This window comes from Salmo salar, chromosome ssa12, assembly GCF_905237065.1.
Source record: "Salmo salar chromosome ssa12, Ssal_v3.1, whole genome shotgun sequence".
In the NCBI taxonomy this organism is placed as follows: Eukaryota; Metazoa; Chordata; class Actinopteri; order Salmoniformes; family Salmonidae; genus Salmo; species Salmo salar.
The window spans coordinates 35,854,135-35,872,999 of NC_059453.1; the positions used below are offsets into that span (position 1 = coordinate 35,854,135).

The 18,865-nt window shown below is 42.0% G+C and overlaps 1 protein-coding gene across 2 annotated transcripts in view; it reads right to left on the bottom strand.

The window, feature by feature from the left end:
* Nucleotides 1-1,060: 1,060 nt before the first annotated feature.
* LOC106564814 (egl nine homolog 1) overlaps nt 1,061-18,865 on the bottom strand; it is a 41,476-nt gene continuing 23,671 nt past the window's right edge. The window contains exons 2-6 of one of the 2 annotated variants that reach the window (XM_045691302.1): nt 16,510-16,629; nt 11,904-12,008; nt 3,639-3,775; nt 3,136-3,203; nt 1,061-2,863 (exon numbers count right to left, since the gene is read on the bottom strand). In XM_045691302.1, the coding sequence (XP_045547258.1) occupies nt 2,808-2,863; nt 3,136-3,203; nt 3,639-3,775; nt 11,904-12,008; nt 16,510-16,629 (486 nt within the window). In that variant the 3' untranslated portion in view covers nt 1,061-2,807. The remainder of the gene's footprint in view (nt 2,864-3,135; nt 3,204-3,638; nt 3,776-11,903; nt 12,009-16,509; nt 16,630-18,865) is intronic. The other variant, XM_014131242.2, reaches the window with a different exon arrangement.

An 18,865-nucleotide genomic window follows, 5' to 3' on the forward strand; every position in this document is an offset into this window, starting at 1 on the left:
TAACAAACTGCTCCACTAACCTCTCTGGCTTCTCGCTTGGCTTGCTCTCTCTCTCCCTGCTCCTCCAGGTATGATCCTGTTTTGTTTGATCCTTTGTTGGTGTATTTAGTTTCCACTCAGTCATGTTTACACACACATATTCACGCATCCATGCACCCTACATACACCCTACATTATGACATTTCCACACCTCATTCCTTTTTCTTTGTTTAGAGTTAATAGTTTTGTTTTATAATAAAGAACTTTTTGAATTGGCCTATACCGGTTGTTGATGTCGTCTCATTTTTGCCACAGGCTATGAGCCGGCCTGTGACATTAGTGACCTTTGCTTTGTCCTACCGGGCAATTATTCTGTTTCCCCATTACAGTAGGGTAGTAGCTTTGGCCATCACCTCCATCTCCAGCATCATTGGAACTCTGTGGGTGTTGGGGTCCATTGTCAGGGCCAAGTGCACTGAATACCTCAAGTGGAATTTGTCCAAAGACAGGGTGACGGTCATTGGCAGAACATTTATCATCCTGGCCTGTACTGTTCATCTGATCTTTGTCTTCTTGGTTGCCCTTGATGTAAACCCAAAATCATGAATGATTTTGGTGTTTTTTCGGAATGCAATAGGTGGGCCCCTGCCCTGCTCCTGATAGTAGGGACCATACTCCTGGTTAGAGCAGAACAAGCCAGACTCTCTTACTCACTCAACCTCTAACAGCTCTGTAATTTCTTGTTTATTTGGGGAGTTTCCTCCATATTACTTGCACCCATCTTATTCCTTCATACACTTGTAAAAACCAAAAGAGTAGGGGCTAGAAAAATATCCTTGGCTTTCCTGTGGGTGTGATGTGAGACATGGTCTGGGAAGAGAAGTTCCTGAGGAGACTGCAATGAAGAGATATTCAGACATGGGTGAAAAAAATTCTAATATTTCAGCTGTGCTTGATTGAGCTTGCCCTTTATAATGAAACCAATTGAAAAGTCTGTAATTATTTACCGGAACATATATTTTAAACTTGATGCAAACAATACATACATGTTTATCTCAAGAAACCATTTATTCTCTAAATGTTGTCTTATTTACTTGTCACCTGATTTATTGATAAATGAATAGATCAATGGCAAATAAATACAGTTTAAACAAAATCACATGCAAAGGTCCTGTGGTATGTTTTAGGGTGGATGGAGAAATGGAAAACCTAATCAGTTGCACAACTGAATGCGTTCAACACAGCCCATCTGAATCAGAGAGGTGCGGGGGGCTGCCTTGATCAGATCAACGTCAACGGCGCAGTTGTTGTTGGGGGTTATTGCCTTGCTCAAGGGCAGAAAGGCAAAAATTCAAATCAACGTTTCGGATACTTGCCCAACGCTCTTAACCGCTAGGATACCGGCCGCATTCAGTTAGGTCTGCCAATTCTCCTGTTGATAAACTCATTGGTCAGATGTGCCTTAACAGGAATGAATCCTTTATGGTTTTGTGACCACATGATGGCGATGGTGTATAGCCGGAGAGAATAGTCATGACTGTATTATTACAATCTCTCTCACTCACTTTCAATCTCGGCTCAGTGGTCAGAGAAAGAATCGCACAAATGCATACGTGCAGATACACACACACATCCCACACACGCTGCAATGACGAGACGATACAGCCGCAGACTCAAACTGCACTTACAAAATCAGCCTTTTTATTCAAAACTAAACTTCAGAGCTGCAAGGTCGCTGCAAGGCTAATAGGTAGGTGTCCGTTTTTGGTTTTTAAGACAACGGTGATATTACGTCTGCAACAACAGACAGATCTCTGATCGCAGGTTAGGATGCTCCTGTAACGTACACAGGGCCGTGTTCATAAGGGCAAATAAGGAAACGTTTTAAAATGCTTTGCAACGGAGAACGAGCACGTCAGTTTCAGTCCATTTTCTTCTGTTTGGTGGCTAATGAACAGGACCCAGTTACCAAACAATGGATGCCAGGACACAGAACAGCACCGCAATCAACATACGCCTGCAATGTGAAAATCACTACAGCCCGTTTGCACAAACGGGAAAACTTCTATCGTATTCGAGTCAGTGCAGCTTAAGCTATTAATAGCCTTTTCACTCTACTAAGCCAAACCATACTGTACTGTATTGTACTGTTCTGGCGTGGTTACGCATCATCCTCATTTACTAGGACCGTGCTGCAAAGGATCATGTGAAAAGAAAGTATCCAAATCAGCACAGTACGGTTTGAGTCGGCCTGATAGTGTGCATCAGGCAATAGCCGGACAGTGTGTCACAACCTCCTGTCGAGGGACATCATACACAGTCTTCTGTACCTTTTTTAACAGTGAGAGATCCATCCAGATGGAGACCATGACAACCCGTCTGACAGATAAGCACATATGGGTACCCTTCTTACATCACCCCCAAAATTCACAAGAATATAATTTCTTTGCATTCGGCTCACCCCGTACATATTTTTTTTCTCCAAAGCTAATTTTTACACTGGCATTCTACACATAATAAAGCCAAAAACATCAAAGCAACAAGCAAAAACAGAAACTTGGGAAATAATGATGAGTCCTTGCAGTGCAATGACATCACATTCAGGGTCTGTGTGTGTGTGTGTATGTGTTGTGTGTGTGTCAACTTTGGATAATAAGTGTAAAGAAAGCGGACTAGTCCGAGTTGGTTTCTTTCGTCGCTCTCCTCTTCATCCCACCATCCTTCTTATTTCCTTCCTTCCCTCCCTCCATCCATCCCTCTTTCCGAATCTGTCCACAGCAGCAGCAGGTGATGGCAGTGGCGCCTCAGGACCAACCGCTTCTCTCATATTAGCTCAGATTCGACGGCTTGTTCAATTCTACCTTTACTCCCTTTTCTCCTGCACCTATAGGACAGAATAGAGAAGGAGGGAGAGCGGGGGAGTTACATTTTATTCAACCAGTTAAGAACAAATTCCTATAAATTATTATTTCATATGATGATCACTATGGTCCTGTAGTCATAAAGCGTCTTAGTCTCACAGTGCTGATTTAAGATCAAGTGCTGATCTAGGATCATTTTATCTTATTTATTAGGATCCGAAAGGCAAAACTGATCCTAGATCAGCACTCCTACTTTGAGACATTTTATGAATACGTGCCCAGGACTCCATCTTACTTGTTAGGTATTTCTCCTTGGCCCGAGCTCGTTCATCGGCATCAAAATACCACACTGTTATGGCATACCTGGACAGCGAGTGAGACAACGAAAAAGAGAGGTCAACTAACATACAATTATTCACATAATAGGTATACATACCTAACACTACCCAACCATTTGTCATGGTCCAACTATTCTAACAGTATTGAGCATTTTCAAATATATTAAAGCTGGATAGTGTTGGTGGTGTTGCTTAATGTGGTAACACTTTACAATAATGTCTGTTCATAGATCAAGGCATGCATTAACCTAATGTAAACTATGTCACAATTCACGCTTCAACCAAGTTCTTAAAATGGCCTGACGGATGCTTTACTTATATGACATTACAATAAGAAAGACAAAACAGGAGGTGTGGGGTTGTGATGGAAGACAAGCAGACAACCCTGGGTCGAAGGTCAGGAATATGACATTTTCTCTGCGGTCAAAAGGTCAGAGGTCAAGCTAAGAGATCACCTTACCTGGTGTGGTATGCTGGCTGCACCTCATGGGGGTTCCGCCGGTCCGACCAGAAGAAGAGCAGGCGGTCGAACTTGGGTTCGATGTCGGCGAACTGTGCCTTGGCCTCTGGGAAAATCCTCAGGATTCCTCCATGTTCCTGCGAGACAAAACAAGTCATGTGTGACATCAATAAATTATCCAAACTTATCCAATAATTAATTAATTAATTCAGAAATTTTTAAAATTGTATTCCCCCATTTTGATTTGTCAAAGAACATATCCCCTCATAAAACAGCAAAAGGTGCGAATAGAAAGAAAAATCAAATGGAATAAAAACCTTTAAAAACACCTACCGTTCTGGACATTGAAACATTACTTTTTTGAAAATGCCATGCTGCAGCAAGGTACATTGTCATATTAACAATCTTCCGCAGGGAAACCAAGCACCAAGTTTCATTAGCAATTGCAAATATCATTGAACAATAACCTTTGTAATTAAATATATTTAAATATATATTTAAATATATATATTTGCAGGCCGGGCAAAGGGCATTCCCCAAACTGTTGCCACAAAGTTAGAAGCACAGAATCATCTGCTGTAGCATACAGATACTGTAGCGTTCTCCTGGCATAAGCCAAACCCAGATTCGTCTGTTAGACTGCCAGATGGTGAAGCGTGATTCATCACTCCAGAGAACGCGTTTCCACTGCTCCAGAGTCCAATGGCGGCGAGCTTTACACCACTCCAGCTGACGCTTGGCATTGCGCATGGTGATCTTAAGCTTGTGTGCGGCTGCTCGACCATGGAAACCCATTTCAATAAGCTCCCGACAAACAGGTATTGTGCTGACATTTCTTCCAGAGGCAGTTTGGAACTCTGTAGTGAGTGTTGCAACTGAGGGCAGGCGTTTTTTACGCTCTACACGCTTCAGCACTCGGCTGTCCCATCCTGTGAGCTTGTGTGGCCTACCACTTCGCGGCTGAGCCTATGTTGCTCCTAGACGTTTCAATTTCACAATAACAGCACTTACAGTTGATCGGGGCAGCTTTAGCAGGGCAGAAATTTTACAAACTGACTTGTTGGAAAGGTGGCATCCTATGACGGTGCCACGTTGAAAGTCACTGATGGAGATTGCATGGCTGTGTGCTCGATTTTATACACCTGTCAGCAACGGATGTAGCTGAAATCCACTAATTTGAAGGGGTGTCCACATACTTCTGTCCATGTAGTGTATGACGTGATCCTGACTGTGCAGAAAAAAAAGTGATATGAGGTTCGGGAGCGAAACAGGGCTGCATTTTGGTTCAAACCATTTGTACCAGATTCACCTTCAGTTGTGGCTAAATTAACCACTTGTTAGGCAAATAGCGGGGAGGAATGAGGAAGTAAACTCAGCAAAAAAAGAAACGTCCTCACTGTCAACTGCGTTTATTTTCAGCAAACTTAACATGTGTAAATATTTGTATGAGCATAACAAGATTCAACAAGTGAGACATAAACTGAACAAGTTCCACAGACAAGGTGACTAACAGAAATTGAATAATGTGTCCCTGAACAAAGGGGGGGGGGGGGGTCAAAATCCAAATTTACAGTCAGTACCTGGTGCATTAATGCAGCCACCAGCTGCATTAAGTACTGCAGTGCATCTCCTCCTCATGGACTGCACCAGATTTGCCAGTTCTTGCTGTGAGATGTTACCCTCTTCCACCAAGGCACCTGCAAGCTCCCGGACATTTCTGGGGGGAATGGCCCTAGCCCTGAATGCTGATTGGCTGACAGCTGTGGTATATCAGACCGTATACCACAGGTATGACAAAACATTTATTTTTACTGCTCTAATTACATTGGTAACCAGTTTATAATAGCAATAAGGCACCTCGGGGGTTTGTGATATATGGGGCGACAGGTAGCCTAGTGGTTAGAGCGTTGGCCCAGTAACCGAAAGGTTGCTGGATGGAATCCCTAAGCTGACAAGGTAAAAATCAGTCGTTCTGCCACCGAACAAGACAGTTAACCCACTGTTCCCCGGTAGCCCGTCATTGTAAATAAGATTTTGTTCTTAACTGACTTGCCTATTTAAATAAAAATATGGCTATGGGGTGTGTCCAGGCACTCCGTGTTGCGTTGTGCTTAAGAACAGCGCTTATCTGTGGTATATTGGCCATATATCACACATCTCAACACATACAAATAAATGCATGCATACACACATAGGTGCACACGCATCCCTACACACACACACCTTGAAACACGCAGGATAGAAATGTTAAGGGTGTGAAAATGTTAAAAGGAGAATGGCTTTTTCCTGTGGGTTAACCTGGTGCTAAACATAGCTATGAGGAATCTGCACGCCGTGATTTACATAACTTATGAATGCAGGTTTGCTTGGGGGCCGGTGTGTGACAGGTATGTGTGAGGGGTGTGTGTGTGTGTTTGCGTGTGACTGCGTGGGGTCCGATGTGTGTGTGCAGTGTGTGCAGTGTGTGAAGAAGACATGAGAGCGGGGTCTGTTGACCTTCGAACATGCACGTTTCCCCAAGCTTCTCTGGGGGATCAAGTTAACTGTTCGCCTCCTAAGGGGGGCTGGGGAATGATGAGGAACTAGTGGGTATGAGAGAGTAGTAACTTGGTCTTAACCCTACATCATAAGTAGAAAATAACTAAAAGGGAAGGTATTGCTATTTGGAGTGATTTTAGTGCCAACAGAAATTTTATCTGATCTCAATCATTTTCAAATGATTCAAAATGATTCAATTCAGATTCTATTTCTGTCAGCTCTAATATCACTCCATAGTGCCATGTGGATACACTTAAAAGGGCAAATGATACCTTGTGCTTACATGATTGAAAATCAGTTAAACATTACCTCAATCACTTTTAGTTTACTTTATGTGCTAATAGATTGGCTAACCAAATACTCTCTCTATTCAGAGATTGGCCATTTCATTGTGCAGGTATTTGTAAATAAGTGCCCTGTACTCTCTTGGTACCACAACTTGTGTCCTCTTGGCTGTTTCCTTCATAGTAAATCACAGCTATGCCTCCAATTTTGTTACCCACTGTGAGCTTATAAAGTTAACAGAAAAAAAATGTGGAAATACCGTTTAACTTATTTTTTATATGTACGAGGTAACAATCGGTCTACAACATGGTTTCTACTAGAAACAGCACCGAACCGAGCTCTTTGACCGAGCTCTTTGAGGGTGATTTCACAGTCCTCTTTAAAGTGAACTCGGTTCACTTTGTATTCACACTGCCCCTGCCTTTAAAATGAGGACTCAACTATTTTGCCAGTTCACTTCACCTATTCTGTGATCCGAGTCCTCTCTGCATTCAAATTGATATGTTTAGAAAGGAACCAAGACATTTTTCTAACATTCACTCAATGCACTCAGGATTTTTACAAAGTGCAAGACAAGCCATTCCATCCGTTATCGGACAGCTAGACATACCTACTTATATTTTGGAAGCTAATCGATTGCATTTAGTTAAAAGATTAGACAATCATTTTTTATCAGAATATCCTATTAACATGTGCCTTCAGAAAGTATTCACACTCCTTGACATTTTCCACATTTTGTTGTGTTACAAAGTGGGATTAAAACTGATTTAATTGTCATTTTGTGTCAACGACCTACACAAAATATTACAGCTGTGAGTATTTCTGGGTAAGTCTCTAAGACCTTTCCACACCTGGATTGTGCAACATTTTGGATTCAGGACAAAAAGTTTGTTGCAAACAGGATGCATTTTTAATAAATATTTGTATTCTGTACAGCTTGTCTTCTTTTCACTCTGTCAATTAGGTTAGTATTGTGGAGTAACTACAATGTTGTTGATCCATCCTCAGTTTTCTTCTATCACAGACATTAAACTTTAACTGTTTTAAGTCACCATTGGCCTCATTGATACACCATCCAAAGTGTAATTAATAACTTCACCATGCTCAAAGGGATATTTTTACCCATCTACTTATAGGTGCCCTTCGTCGCAAGGCATTGGAAAACCTTGATCTTTGTGGTTGAATCTGTGTTTGAAATTCGACTGAAGGGACGTTACAGATAATTGTATGTGTGGGGTATAGAGATTAGGTATTCATTCAAAAACCATGTTAAACACTGGGTTTGAAAACTTATTGACTCACATTTCAGCTTTTCATTTGCGAAGATTTTGACAAAACAATTCCACTTTGACATAATGGGGTATTGTGTGTTGGCCAGCAACAAAATACTTTCTGAAGGCAATGTAAATATTATTAGTGTCACGGCTGTCGTAGGAATGAGCGGACCAAAGTGCAGCGTGTGTGTCGTTCCACATTTTATTTATACTGTGAAACTATGCAATACATAAATAAACTGAATGACAAAAAAACAACAAACCGTGACACAGAGGTGAAACATACACTACTCAAAATGAATCACCCACAAAACCCAGGTGGAAAAACCCCTACTTAAGTATGATCTCCAATTAGAGACAACGAGGACCAGCTGCCTCTAATTGGAGATCATCTCAAACAAAACCCCAACATAGAAATACAAAACTAGAACCTAAACATAGAAATAGAAAATATAGAAAAAAATCCCCCTGTCACGCCCTGACCTACTCTACCATAGAAAATAACATCTTTCTATGGTCAGGACGTGACAATTAGTAACAAAATACACTGCTCAAAAAAATAAAGGGAACACTTAAACAACACAATGTAACTCCAAGTCAATCACACTTCTGTGAAATCAAACTGTCCACTTAGGAAGCAACACTGATTGACAATAAATTTCACATGCTGTTGTGCAAATGGAATAGACAACAGGTGGAAATTATAGGCAATTAGCAAGACACCCCCAATAAAGGAGTGGTTCTGCAGGTGGGGACCACAGACCACTTCTCAGTTCCTATGCTTCCTGGCTGATGTTTTGGTCACTTTTGAATGCTGGTCGTGCTTTCACTCTAGTGCTAGCATGAGACGGAGTCTACAACCCACACAAGTGGCTCAGGTAGTGCAGCTCATCCAGGATGGCACATCAATGCGAGCTGTGGCAAGAAGGTTTGCTGTGTCTGTCAGCGTAGTGTCCAGAGCATGGAGGCGCTACCAGGAGACAGGCCAGTACATCAGGAGACGTGGAGGAGGCCGTAGGAGGGCAACAACCCAGCAGCAGGACCGCTACCTCCGCCTTTGTGCAAGCAGGAGCAGGAGAAGCACTGCCAGAGCCCTGCAAAATGACCTCCAGCAGGCCACAAATGTGCATGTGTCCGCTCAAACGGTCAGAAACAGACTCCATGAGGGTGGTATGAGGGCCCGACGTCCACAGGTGGGGGTTGTGCTTACAGCCCAACACCGTGCAGGACGTTTGGCATTTGCCAGAGAACACCAAGATTGGCAAATTCGCCACTGGCGCCCTGTGCTCTTCACAGATGAAAGCAAGTTCACACTGAGCACGTGATAGACGTGACAGAGTCTGGAGACGCCGTGGAGAACGTTCTGCTGCCTGCAACATCCTCCAGCATGACCGGTTTGGCGGTGGGTCAGTCATGGTGTGGGGTGGCATTTCTTTGGGGGGCCGCACAGCCCTCCATGTGCTCGCCAGAGGTAGCCTGACTGCCATTAGATACCGAGATGAGATCCTCAGACCTCTTGTGAGACCATATGCTGGTGCGGTTGGCCCTGGGTTCCTCCTAATGCAAGACAATGCTAGACCTCATGTGGCTGGAGTGTGTCAGCAGTTCCTGCAAGAGGAAGGCATTGATGCTATGGACTGGCCCGCCCGTTCCCCAGACCTGAATCCAATTGAGCACATCTGGGACATCATGTCTCGCTCCATCCACCAACGCCACGTTGCACCACAGACTGTCCAGGAGTTGGCGGATGCTTTAGTCCAGGTCTGGGAGGAGATCCCTCAGGAGACCATCCGCCACCTCATCAGGAGCATGCCCAGGCATTGTAGGGAGGTCATACAGGCACGTGGAGGCCACACACACTACTGAGCCTCATTTTGACTTGTTTTAAGGACATTACATCAAAGTTGGATCAGCCTGTAGTGTGGTTTTCCACTTTAATTTTGACTGTGACTCCAAATCCAGACCTCCATGGGTTGGATTTGTGTGATTCTGTTGTCAGCACATTCAACTATGTAAAGAAAAAAGTATTTAATAAGATTATTTCTTTCATTCAGATCTAGGATGTGTTGTATAAGTGTTCCCTTTATTTTTTTGAGCAGTATAAATAGCAGAAGCATAACTGCAGATTAAATAATGCTGTAATTGAAAATGTACACCCAATGTAGGCTACTGCCCCTTTAAGAGCTAGAATTGATTTTGTACCCTGTTGTGATTCTCACCAAATATGTTGTTGAATCAACAGCTTATGAAGCTCCCTTAGCCTATAGATCACATATTGCATATTGACAATAGCTAATCAATATAAAAAAAACAGCACTTTTTTTTGCGAACCTGCACACCATCTCTCTTTTGTTTGGTGACACCAATGTGAGGGGTTATGTCAGGGGAAACCGTGTTGCAGTAGCCTAGTCTGGTGCGGGAATAATGAAAAGCGAACCTCAGGAGCTTAAATTGCCCTAAAAAAGGGAACCGGAATTCAAGCAACCTCTCGAGATCACGTGGTGGGCTATGGAAAGCTGTTTTAACATGTATTCATTGAAATTCTATTTTTTTTATATCAATAACTCCCAATAGGATTCAATGGAGAAACCGGTGTTTGTGAATTCGATTCCCCCTGCAAACTTTTTTTCCTCCCTGAAAATACTATCCACTGCTGCTCCTCAACAGTGCCAGAAGAGCTGTGCTTAGGCCTACATAATGTCTATATTACTGTAGCAACAGGGTTAGGGTCACGGCGTCCTGCGCATCTTTGCTGCAACGCTCCTAACTTGGTGAAATACACGTGCGGCCATGTTGCTGTGTCTTCCTGTTGGGAGCAGGGAAGATATGTAGCAGCATGCAAATGTAATCCTGCCCCCATGAAGGTCGTTATCATAGAATTATAGATATACAAAAATGATTTATCAATATCAAAATTATATATATATATATAAATAATTTTGATATTGATAAATATTGATATTGATAATTTTGATATTGATAAATCATTTTTGTATATATATATATATTTTTCAAAGCATATCAATAATAAAAATATAGATTTTTTTTATTTATAAAAATCCATTTTTATATTAATAAATCGTTTTTGGGGATATAAAACATTCAATTATTGATATAAGAAATTAAATTATTGATATAAAGGAAGACAATTATTGATATAAAAATGTAATGTATTTATGTTAAAACATCTTTCCATATGGGGTCTCTTTTGAGGCGTCTGAGTTCCTTTGCAGTGTTCACACTGCACAAAAAAAATTAAGCGAAAATTGTCTGGAAGGGACCAAGTGTGGAAACACCCTGAGTATCTACATGGTGTAAATGGCACCAAACACACATACTTTCTAATTCATCCTGCAGTCCCAATTTGTCTTATAAAGTATATTTATCCATAACTGAAGCCACATCTGGACTTACCCAGGCCTCCTTTTAGAAACTTGGTCTGTTAATCAATCTGTTAATAAACCCATATTGTAGATCAGTGTTTCTTAATCCTGGTTGTGGGGACCCAAAGGGCTGGACATTTTTGCTTTGCCGTAGCACTACACACGTCATTCCACTAATCAACTCATCCTCAAACCTTTGATTAGTGGATTTGTGTAGTGCTAGGGCAAAAACTAAAATGTGCACCCCTTTGGGTCCCAAGGACCAAGATTAACACTGCTGTAGATGGCACAGACCAAGTCTTGGTGTAATCTAACATCCTATTATGTGCTCTGAAATATACTGAACAAAAATATAATTGCAACATGTAAAGTGTTGGTCCCATGTTTCATGAGCAGAAATAAAATATCCCTGAAATCGTCCATACGCACCAAAATATTATTTCTCTCACATTTTGGCACACATTTGTTTACATCCCTGTTAGTGAGCATTTCTCCTTTGCCAAGATAATCCACCAACCTGACAGGTGTGGCATATCAAGAAACGGATTAAACAGCATGATCATTACACAGGTGCACCTTGTGCTGGTGAAAATAAAGGTCACTATAAAATTTGCTGTTTTGTCACACAACGCCACAGATGTGTCAAGCTTTGAGTGAGTGTGAAATTGGCATGCTGGCTGCAAGAATGTCCACCAGAGCTGTTGCCAGAGAATCAAATGTTCATTTCTCTACCATAACCCACCTCCAATGACGTTTTAGATCATTTGGAAGCGCATCCAACTGACCTCAGAACCGCAGACCACGTGTAACCACGCCAGCCCAGGACCTCCACATCCAGCTTCATCACCTGCGGGATCATCTGTGACCAGCCACCCGGACAGCAGATGAAACTGTGGGTTTGCACAACCAAAGAATTTCTGTCAGAAACCATCTCAATGAAGCTTATCTTCGTGCTTGTTGTCCTCACCAAGGTCTTGAACTAGGCAGATGGTAGACAGCGTGTATGGCGTCCTGTGGGTGAACGGTTTGCTGATGTCAACGTTGTGAACAGAGTGCCCCATGGTGGCGGTGGCAGGCATAAGATACGGACAACAAACACAATTGCATTTTATTGATTGCAATTTGAATGCACAGAGATACCGTGACAAGATCCTGAGTCCCATTGTTGTGCCATTCATCCACCACCATCACCTCACGTTTCAGCATGATAATGCACGGCCCCATGTCACAAGGATCTGTACACAATTCCTGGAAGCTGATAATGTCACAGTTTTTCATGGCCTGCATACTCACCAGCCATGTCACCCATTGAGCAGGTTTGGGATGCTCTGGATCGACGTGTACGACAGTGTGTTCCAGTTCCCGCCAATATCCAGCAACTTCGCACAGCCATTGAAGAGGAGGGGGCAACATTCCACAGGCCACAATCAACGGCATGATCAGCTCTATGCGAAGCAGATATGACATGCTGCATGAGGCAAATGGAGGTCACACCAGATACTGACTGGTTTTCTGATCTATGCCTCTACCTTTTTTTTCAGGTATCTGTGACCAACAGATGCATATCTGTATTCCCTATCATGTGAAATCCATAGATTAGGGCCTAATGAATTTATTTCATATTGACTGATTTCCTTATATGAACAGTAACACAGTAAAATCTTTGAAACTGTTGCATGTTGCGTAAATATTTTTCTTCAGTGTATTAGCAGCTATTAAGACCCACTGGAAGTATCTACCGGGTATCTACCTCTTAGTAGAGTTCATAATGTAGATCATTATAAAACAGGTTGTTTGGACCCTGGATGCTGATTGGTTGATATGTGGGACAACAGGAAATAATCTATGTGTGTGGCCATCGGTGAGAGAGCTCATTTAAGGGTTTTTGGCAGCCCCTAACATGGAGAACAGAAAGTGCTGGAGTGACATTTTAGCTGGCAACAATGTGAGGGATGTCCGATTCTCCGCCAAAGAAGAGGCAAACACTGGCTGTCACTAACCATTGCCAGGACCATGGCCAGTTCTTCCATTCGTGTGCCATCAACGGAAACATCACTATTAACATCACCAACTAGCTTGGTTAGCTTGGACTTGCCAACCATAATAGTTGTTGCCTATGTATGCCTATTGGATATTTATTAAATCATTATTTATCCAAAATTAAATCTAGAATCGGCTTCCTATTTCGCAACAAAGCATCCTTCGCTCATGCTGCCAAACATACGCTAGTAAAACTGACTATCCTACCTATCCTTGACTTTGGCGATGTCATTTACAAAATAGCCTCCAACACTCTACTCAGCAAATTTGATGCAGTCTATCACAGTGCCATCCGTTTTGTCACCAAAGCCCCATATACTACCCACCACTGCGACCTGTATGCTCTCGTTGGCTGGTCCTCGCTTCATATCCGTCGCCAAACCCACTGGCTCCAGGTCATCTATAAGTCGTTGCTAGGTAAAGCCCCGCCTTATCTCAGCTCACTGGTCACCATAGCAGCACCCACCCGCAGCACACGCTCCAGCAGGTATATTTCACTGGTCACCCCCAAAGCCAATTCCTCCTTCGGCTGCCTTTCCTTCCAGTTCTCTGCTGCCAATGACCGGAACGAACTGCAAAAATCACTCACAGATCACTGCACCTGTACATAGCCAATCTGTAAATAGCCCGTCCAACTACCTCATCACCATATTGCTATTTATTTTATTTATTTTGCTCCTTTGCACCCCAGTACCGCTACTTGCAAGCTCATCTTCTGCACAACTATCACCTCAGTGTTTAATTTGTCATACTGTAATAATTTCGCCACTATGGCCAATTTATTGCCTCACCCCCCTTATCCTACCTCATTTGCACACACTGTATATAGACTTAATCTATTGTATTATTGACTGTATGTTTGTTTATTCCATGTGTAACTCTGTGTTGATGTTTGTGTCGCACTGCTTTGCTTTATCTTGGCCAGGTCGCAGTTGTAATGAGAACTTGTTCTCAACTAGCCTACCTGGTTAAATAAAGGTGAAATAAAAATAAAAAAACAAAAATTGAGGTTCTTGTCTCTCATCATTATTGAATCTCTGCTAGCTAGCTACATGCTAATGATTTGTTTAGCATAGCAACGTCGAATGAATATAATTATTTGAATTAACGACTGGGTCAAACCATGAGAAAAGAACTAATGACCAGCCCGCTTGGGTAGCAATTTCAGAATGCAAAAACAAATTTACTTGTTAAAATAATATTTTTAAGGTAAAATATTTGTGTAAATATGTTGGCAAACGTTTTTAAAAGCAATAACACCCTCATACCCGGGAATTATCGTGTGACAACTCCCTCCATGGGCTGTATCCCGGCCCTTGGCTTCGCCTAGGTTCTCAGAACAACCCTTGTTGGGAGCTGTCAGACAATAATTCCCGAGTTCTCAGGCATTATTGCTTAAATATTTCCCAACCCCTGGTCCTCGAGTACCCCCAACAGCACACATTTTTGTTGTAGCCCAAGACAAACGCACCTGATTCAACTAATTGAGGGCTTGATGATTAGTTGACAAGTTGAATCAGGTGTGCTTGTCCGGGGGTACTGGATGACTGGAAGTGGGAAACACTGATGATGCATCAACTTCTCCAGCATTCCTCAAACTATTCCATGGAGACCTCCAACCATTCCATAAATGTGATATTCCAGAGCTAGCACACCTGATTCAACTAATCCTCAAACCCTTGATTAGGTGAATCAGGTGTGCTGGTTCAGGGCTACAACAAAATGTTTGGGATGCCCGATGGTGAGGCATTTGCAAGTTTAGGGTCGTGCTCAGTAGGGCACACCATAGGGAAATTACACAACAGTAAATTAAAATCTGTGTCTTTATTGTAAAAGTTTAGGTAATTCCCCTTGTTTCACTCTGTTTTCTCCTTACTGAACATGACCCAGGTAAGATCTCTAAGTGGTCCTAATTCAATAATTAGCTGCTAATCTTAGACCAGGCCTGTAGGGCAGTGAGACTGACAGCTTCTCTTCTGTCGAGTCTTACAAGGACCTAGGCTGCAGCCCTACTATATGGCCCCACTAGTGGATTCTAAACTGATAACTCCTTATCTCCCTATTCACGTTAATTCTTTCAGATCTGAGAGGAGGGTCAGCAATGGCAAAGATAAGGGGGAAAGAGCAGGGAGGGAGCTATCGTATTAGAATTAAGGCCCACAACGTCAGAGTGGGAGAGTGAGAGGACATGCCTGCCTGTCATTCCCATTCCAGCATAGTTTCCACCTGCAATCACAATGTTCTAGTGGTAGCCCTGGGGTTTGTTCTAGAAGTTACTGCCACCCCCTTTGGTGCATGAATGCCTGTGTGTGTGGGATTGTGTGTATTATTTGTGCAATTGAGATGAAAATGTAATAGCAGTAAGTGCCCACATTAGCTGTAAATTATGCAGACTGTGTCCATTACATGTTTTCCATCCCAACAGGACTCCATAGTCAGCCATGTCAAATTGCTTTTGTCATCACTTGTCACACCGTAGCATGTATGGTTGTCATATTAGAACAGCTTCAGATTCACAAGGTGTTGGTATCCCTCTGCTTTGTCTATCAGAGACTGTCCTAATATGGACACCATACATATGGTATGGAGTCAGTTACCTGACGACTCAAACTGAATTCTTCCGCTGCTCTATTGTTTGGTACATACTTCGGTCAGACTGCCATCGTTGAAGTCGTCTGTGGTGACGTCAAAATGAGGGACGCTTTACAAAACAAAAGTCATCAGACTGGATCATCTCTAACCAATCAGCGTTTCAAAGCCAATGATACATTTTCAAAACAACGCTTTACCAACATGTGTTCTGGCTCTCATTGGTTTCTGGAGCAAGGAGTTTGGGTAGTCAGGCAATGGAGTCAGTGTACAGTATGTATGGGATTAATCCTGTTTAGACACCCCCCTTTCCCCTTAATCGATCAATGCTTCTCTCCTCCGCTTAAACTCATTTAGTGGGCTGGTTGGTGAACTTTGGGATTACATCCAGAAACTGAACTCTAAAGGGTGACTGGCATGGAATTAACAGAGTCAATATTCAAAGCCACAGTGTTGTTCCCAGCAGAGAAAACTGATTGCAATGATGTCATTATGGCATCTTTGCTGAATAGGCCTTGTATAGATCTACTGTTTTTTTTTAGGAACCAGAATTGTTTTTACTGGTTAGAATTTGACCAAAATATGTAGTCTTTCCCATGCCATCTAGATCTTGTCATGAAAAATACTTCTTCACCCGGTGAAGTCTCCTCAAACAGAGAACCAGTTTACAACCAGAAAAATAAGTAATGTGCCAAATTTTGGGTTAGTATAAACTAAATATTGGACATAAAGTTTTGCTTTCAGTTCATTGTTTTGACATACCTTAGCCTCCCAGTCTTTATTGAGATAGTAAATACACGTTACACATCTCCCATCGCCGTTAGGGTTATCCACGTGACGTACATACCCAGTCCCGTCGCCTGGGTAACAGGCCACCATAGCCTGAAAAAGAACACAAGAAGGACATGTCAGGAGGAAATATTTTGTGTGGCCATTTTGACAGTGTCGTAAAAGTTGTCACAGAAGGTAAAAATGCTTCCCGACAGTAGACATACTTTCAACACCTATTTCTGAGATGTCCATGCAAGTTAGCAATAAATTACGCCGGTTCAGGATATCATTGCAGATGCAATTCAGTTGCTTGGCTGTTGCTTTCCAAATTCACTTTTAAATGTGACAATCATTACAATGCATTTCACAACAAATGATTAACGCATAGCCAATTGTTTAAAGTGACCCCTTTTTAACACGCTATTCTATGTCATTTCAGAATACTTGCCTCCATGACTAGGCTACACTCTGGTAAAGTATATAATAGAACAGCATATTTCCTATTATGAAATTGTCATGTCATTTAAGAAGTCTTGTTGCTTCATAATGGACAATACTGCAATTGAAATGCATGTGTATAAAAAGTGTATATACTCAATTATTCCTGTTCAAAGCACGCTAACAAAAAAGAGATTCACAAACATAAAAGGCGAGCTTGTTATTCATAATTGCTGATATGTGAAAGACGACGCAGAGGCGCGAGTGACACACTTGCTGGGCTGATTTGAAAGAAAAGAGGCTAATCGGAGTAGCCAAGTTGTTTTTGCTGTGTCATCAGTCAGGCCTTTACTTCAAGTGTTAGAAAACAATAGGTCAGAACTGTTGGCTTGCGAGGCATTTTCCCCCTTTATTATGTCGGTCTCTGGGTCACAGGCACAAGTTGTTACGTAACAAACCGTGGGTGGATTTGTACTTTTTAAAACATTTTATGAACAGATGCATCTTAATTTTTTTATTTTTATAAATGGATACATCCTTTTAGTGCACGGGTATTGCCATGGGACCGGGCCAAAGTGGAGGGGAGGGACACACACACATGCATTTTGCTTGGTCATTCGAGTGACACACTTGCTGGGCTGATTTGAAAGAAAAGAGGCTAATCGGAGTAGCCAAGTTGTTTTTGCTGTGTCATCAGTCAGGCCTTTACTTCAAGTGTTAGAAAACAATAGGTCAGAACTGTTGGCTTGCGAGGCATTTTCCCCCTTTATTATGTCGGTCTCTGGGTCACAGGCACAAGTTGTTACGTAACAAACCGTGGGTGGATTTGTACTTTTTAAAACATTTTATGAACAGATGCATCTTAATTTTTTTATTTTTATAAATGGATACATCCTTTTAGTGCACGGGTATTGCCATGGGACCGGGCCAAAGTGGAGGGGAGGGACACACACACATGCATTTTGCTTGGTCATTGGAGATGTATAGTACTTCCAAGAACATACGCTACAATTGAGTAGTCGCGAAGTAGTATATTTTTGTCAGACTTTATTTGGATAGTCCCATATAGATGATCTACAGATCAAAAGAGATGGCACTGTGCTCTGATATTGATTAATTAATTGTTAGGAAAGAGCTTGCAAAAAAAGGCTTTTCACTGTCTTTGTGCATGTGACAATACAACTTGAAAGTACAGATGGTCAAACTTTCAACAAACAAGGCAAAAGTGAACATGTCGTCCCCCTACGAACGATGCTGCACCTCCCTTGGATCAATCAGTGTCATTTTATAAATGACAGATCTCTATGGCAAGATGCATCATTCACCCAAGTTGAATCAAAATCGGGCCAGTGGTGTCTGAGACATTGCATGGGTTAGCTATCATATCCCTGAGCGTGTGTGCCAAATTTAATCACTCGGAGTCAAACAGATCAAGAGATATGTGCCCATTATAGTGCCACCATGTGGGTCAATAAGAATGTTCTCGCATATGTTGTGTCTTGACAGTGTTTACAACATGTGTACCAAATGTTGTTACAATACGAATATCCTTGACTGATTTATATGTATTAATTTGCAAGACCAAGCCCACGTGAATGTTTATTGGTCAATAGCGGCCATGTTTTGGGTACTAGTCTGGAAAATATTGCATTAAGAGACTTCTGTCTATAGATGCCACATCAAGTTTTGTGCAGATAGGTCATTCTGTGCCATAGGCGTAGCGTTTAAGTGTTTTTTTCCCACAAAATTCTAAAGGGCTGAATGTGTAATTTTGTAAATGCCAGATCTCTATGGCAAAACACATCATTCACCTAAGTTTTCGTCAAAATCAGTCCAGTGGTGTCTGAGAAATCGCGTGTGACGAACGAACGTACGGGGACTCATTTAATCATGGGGGGACAACTATTGA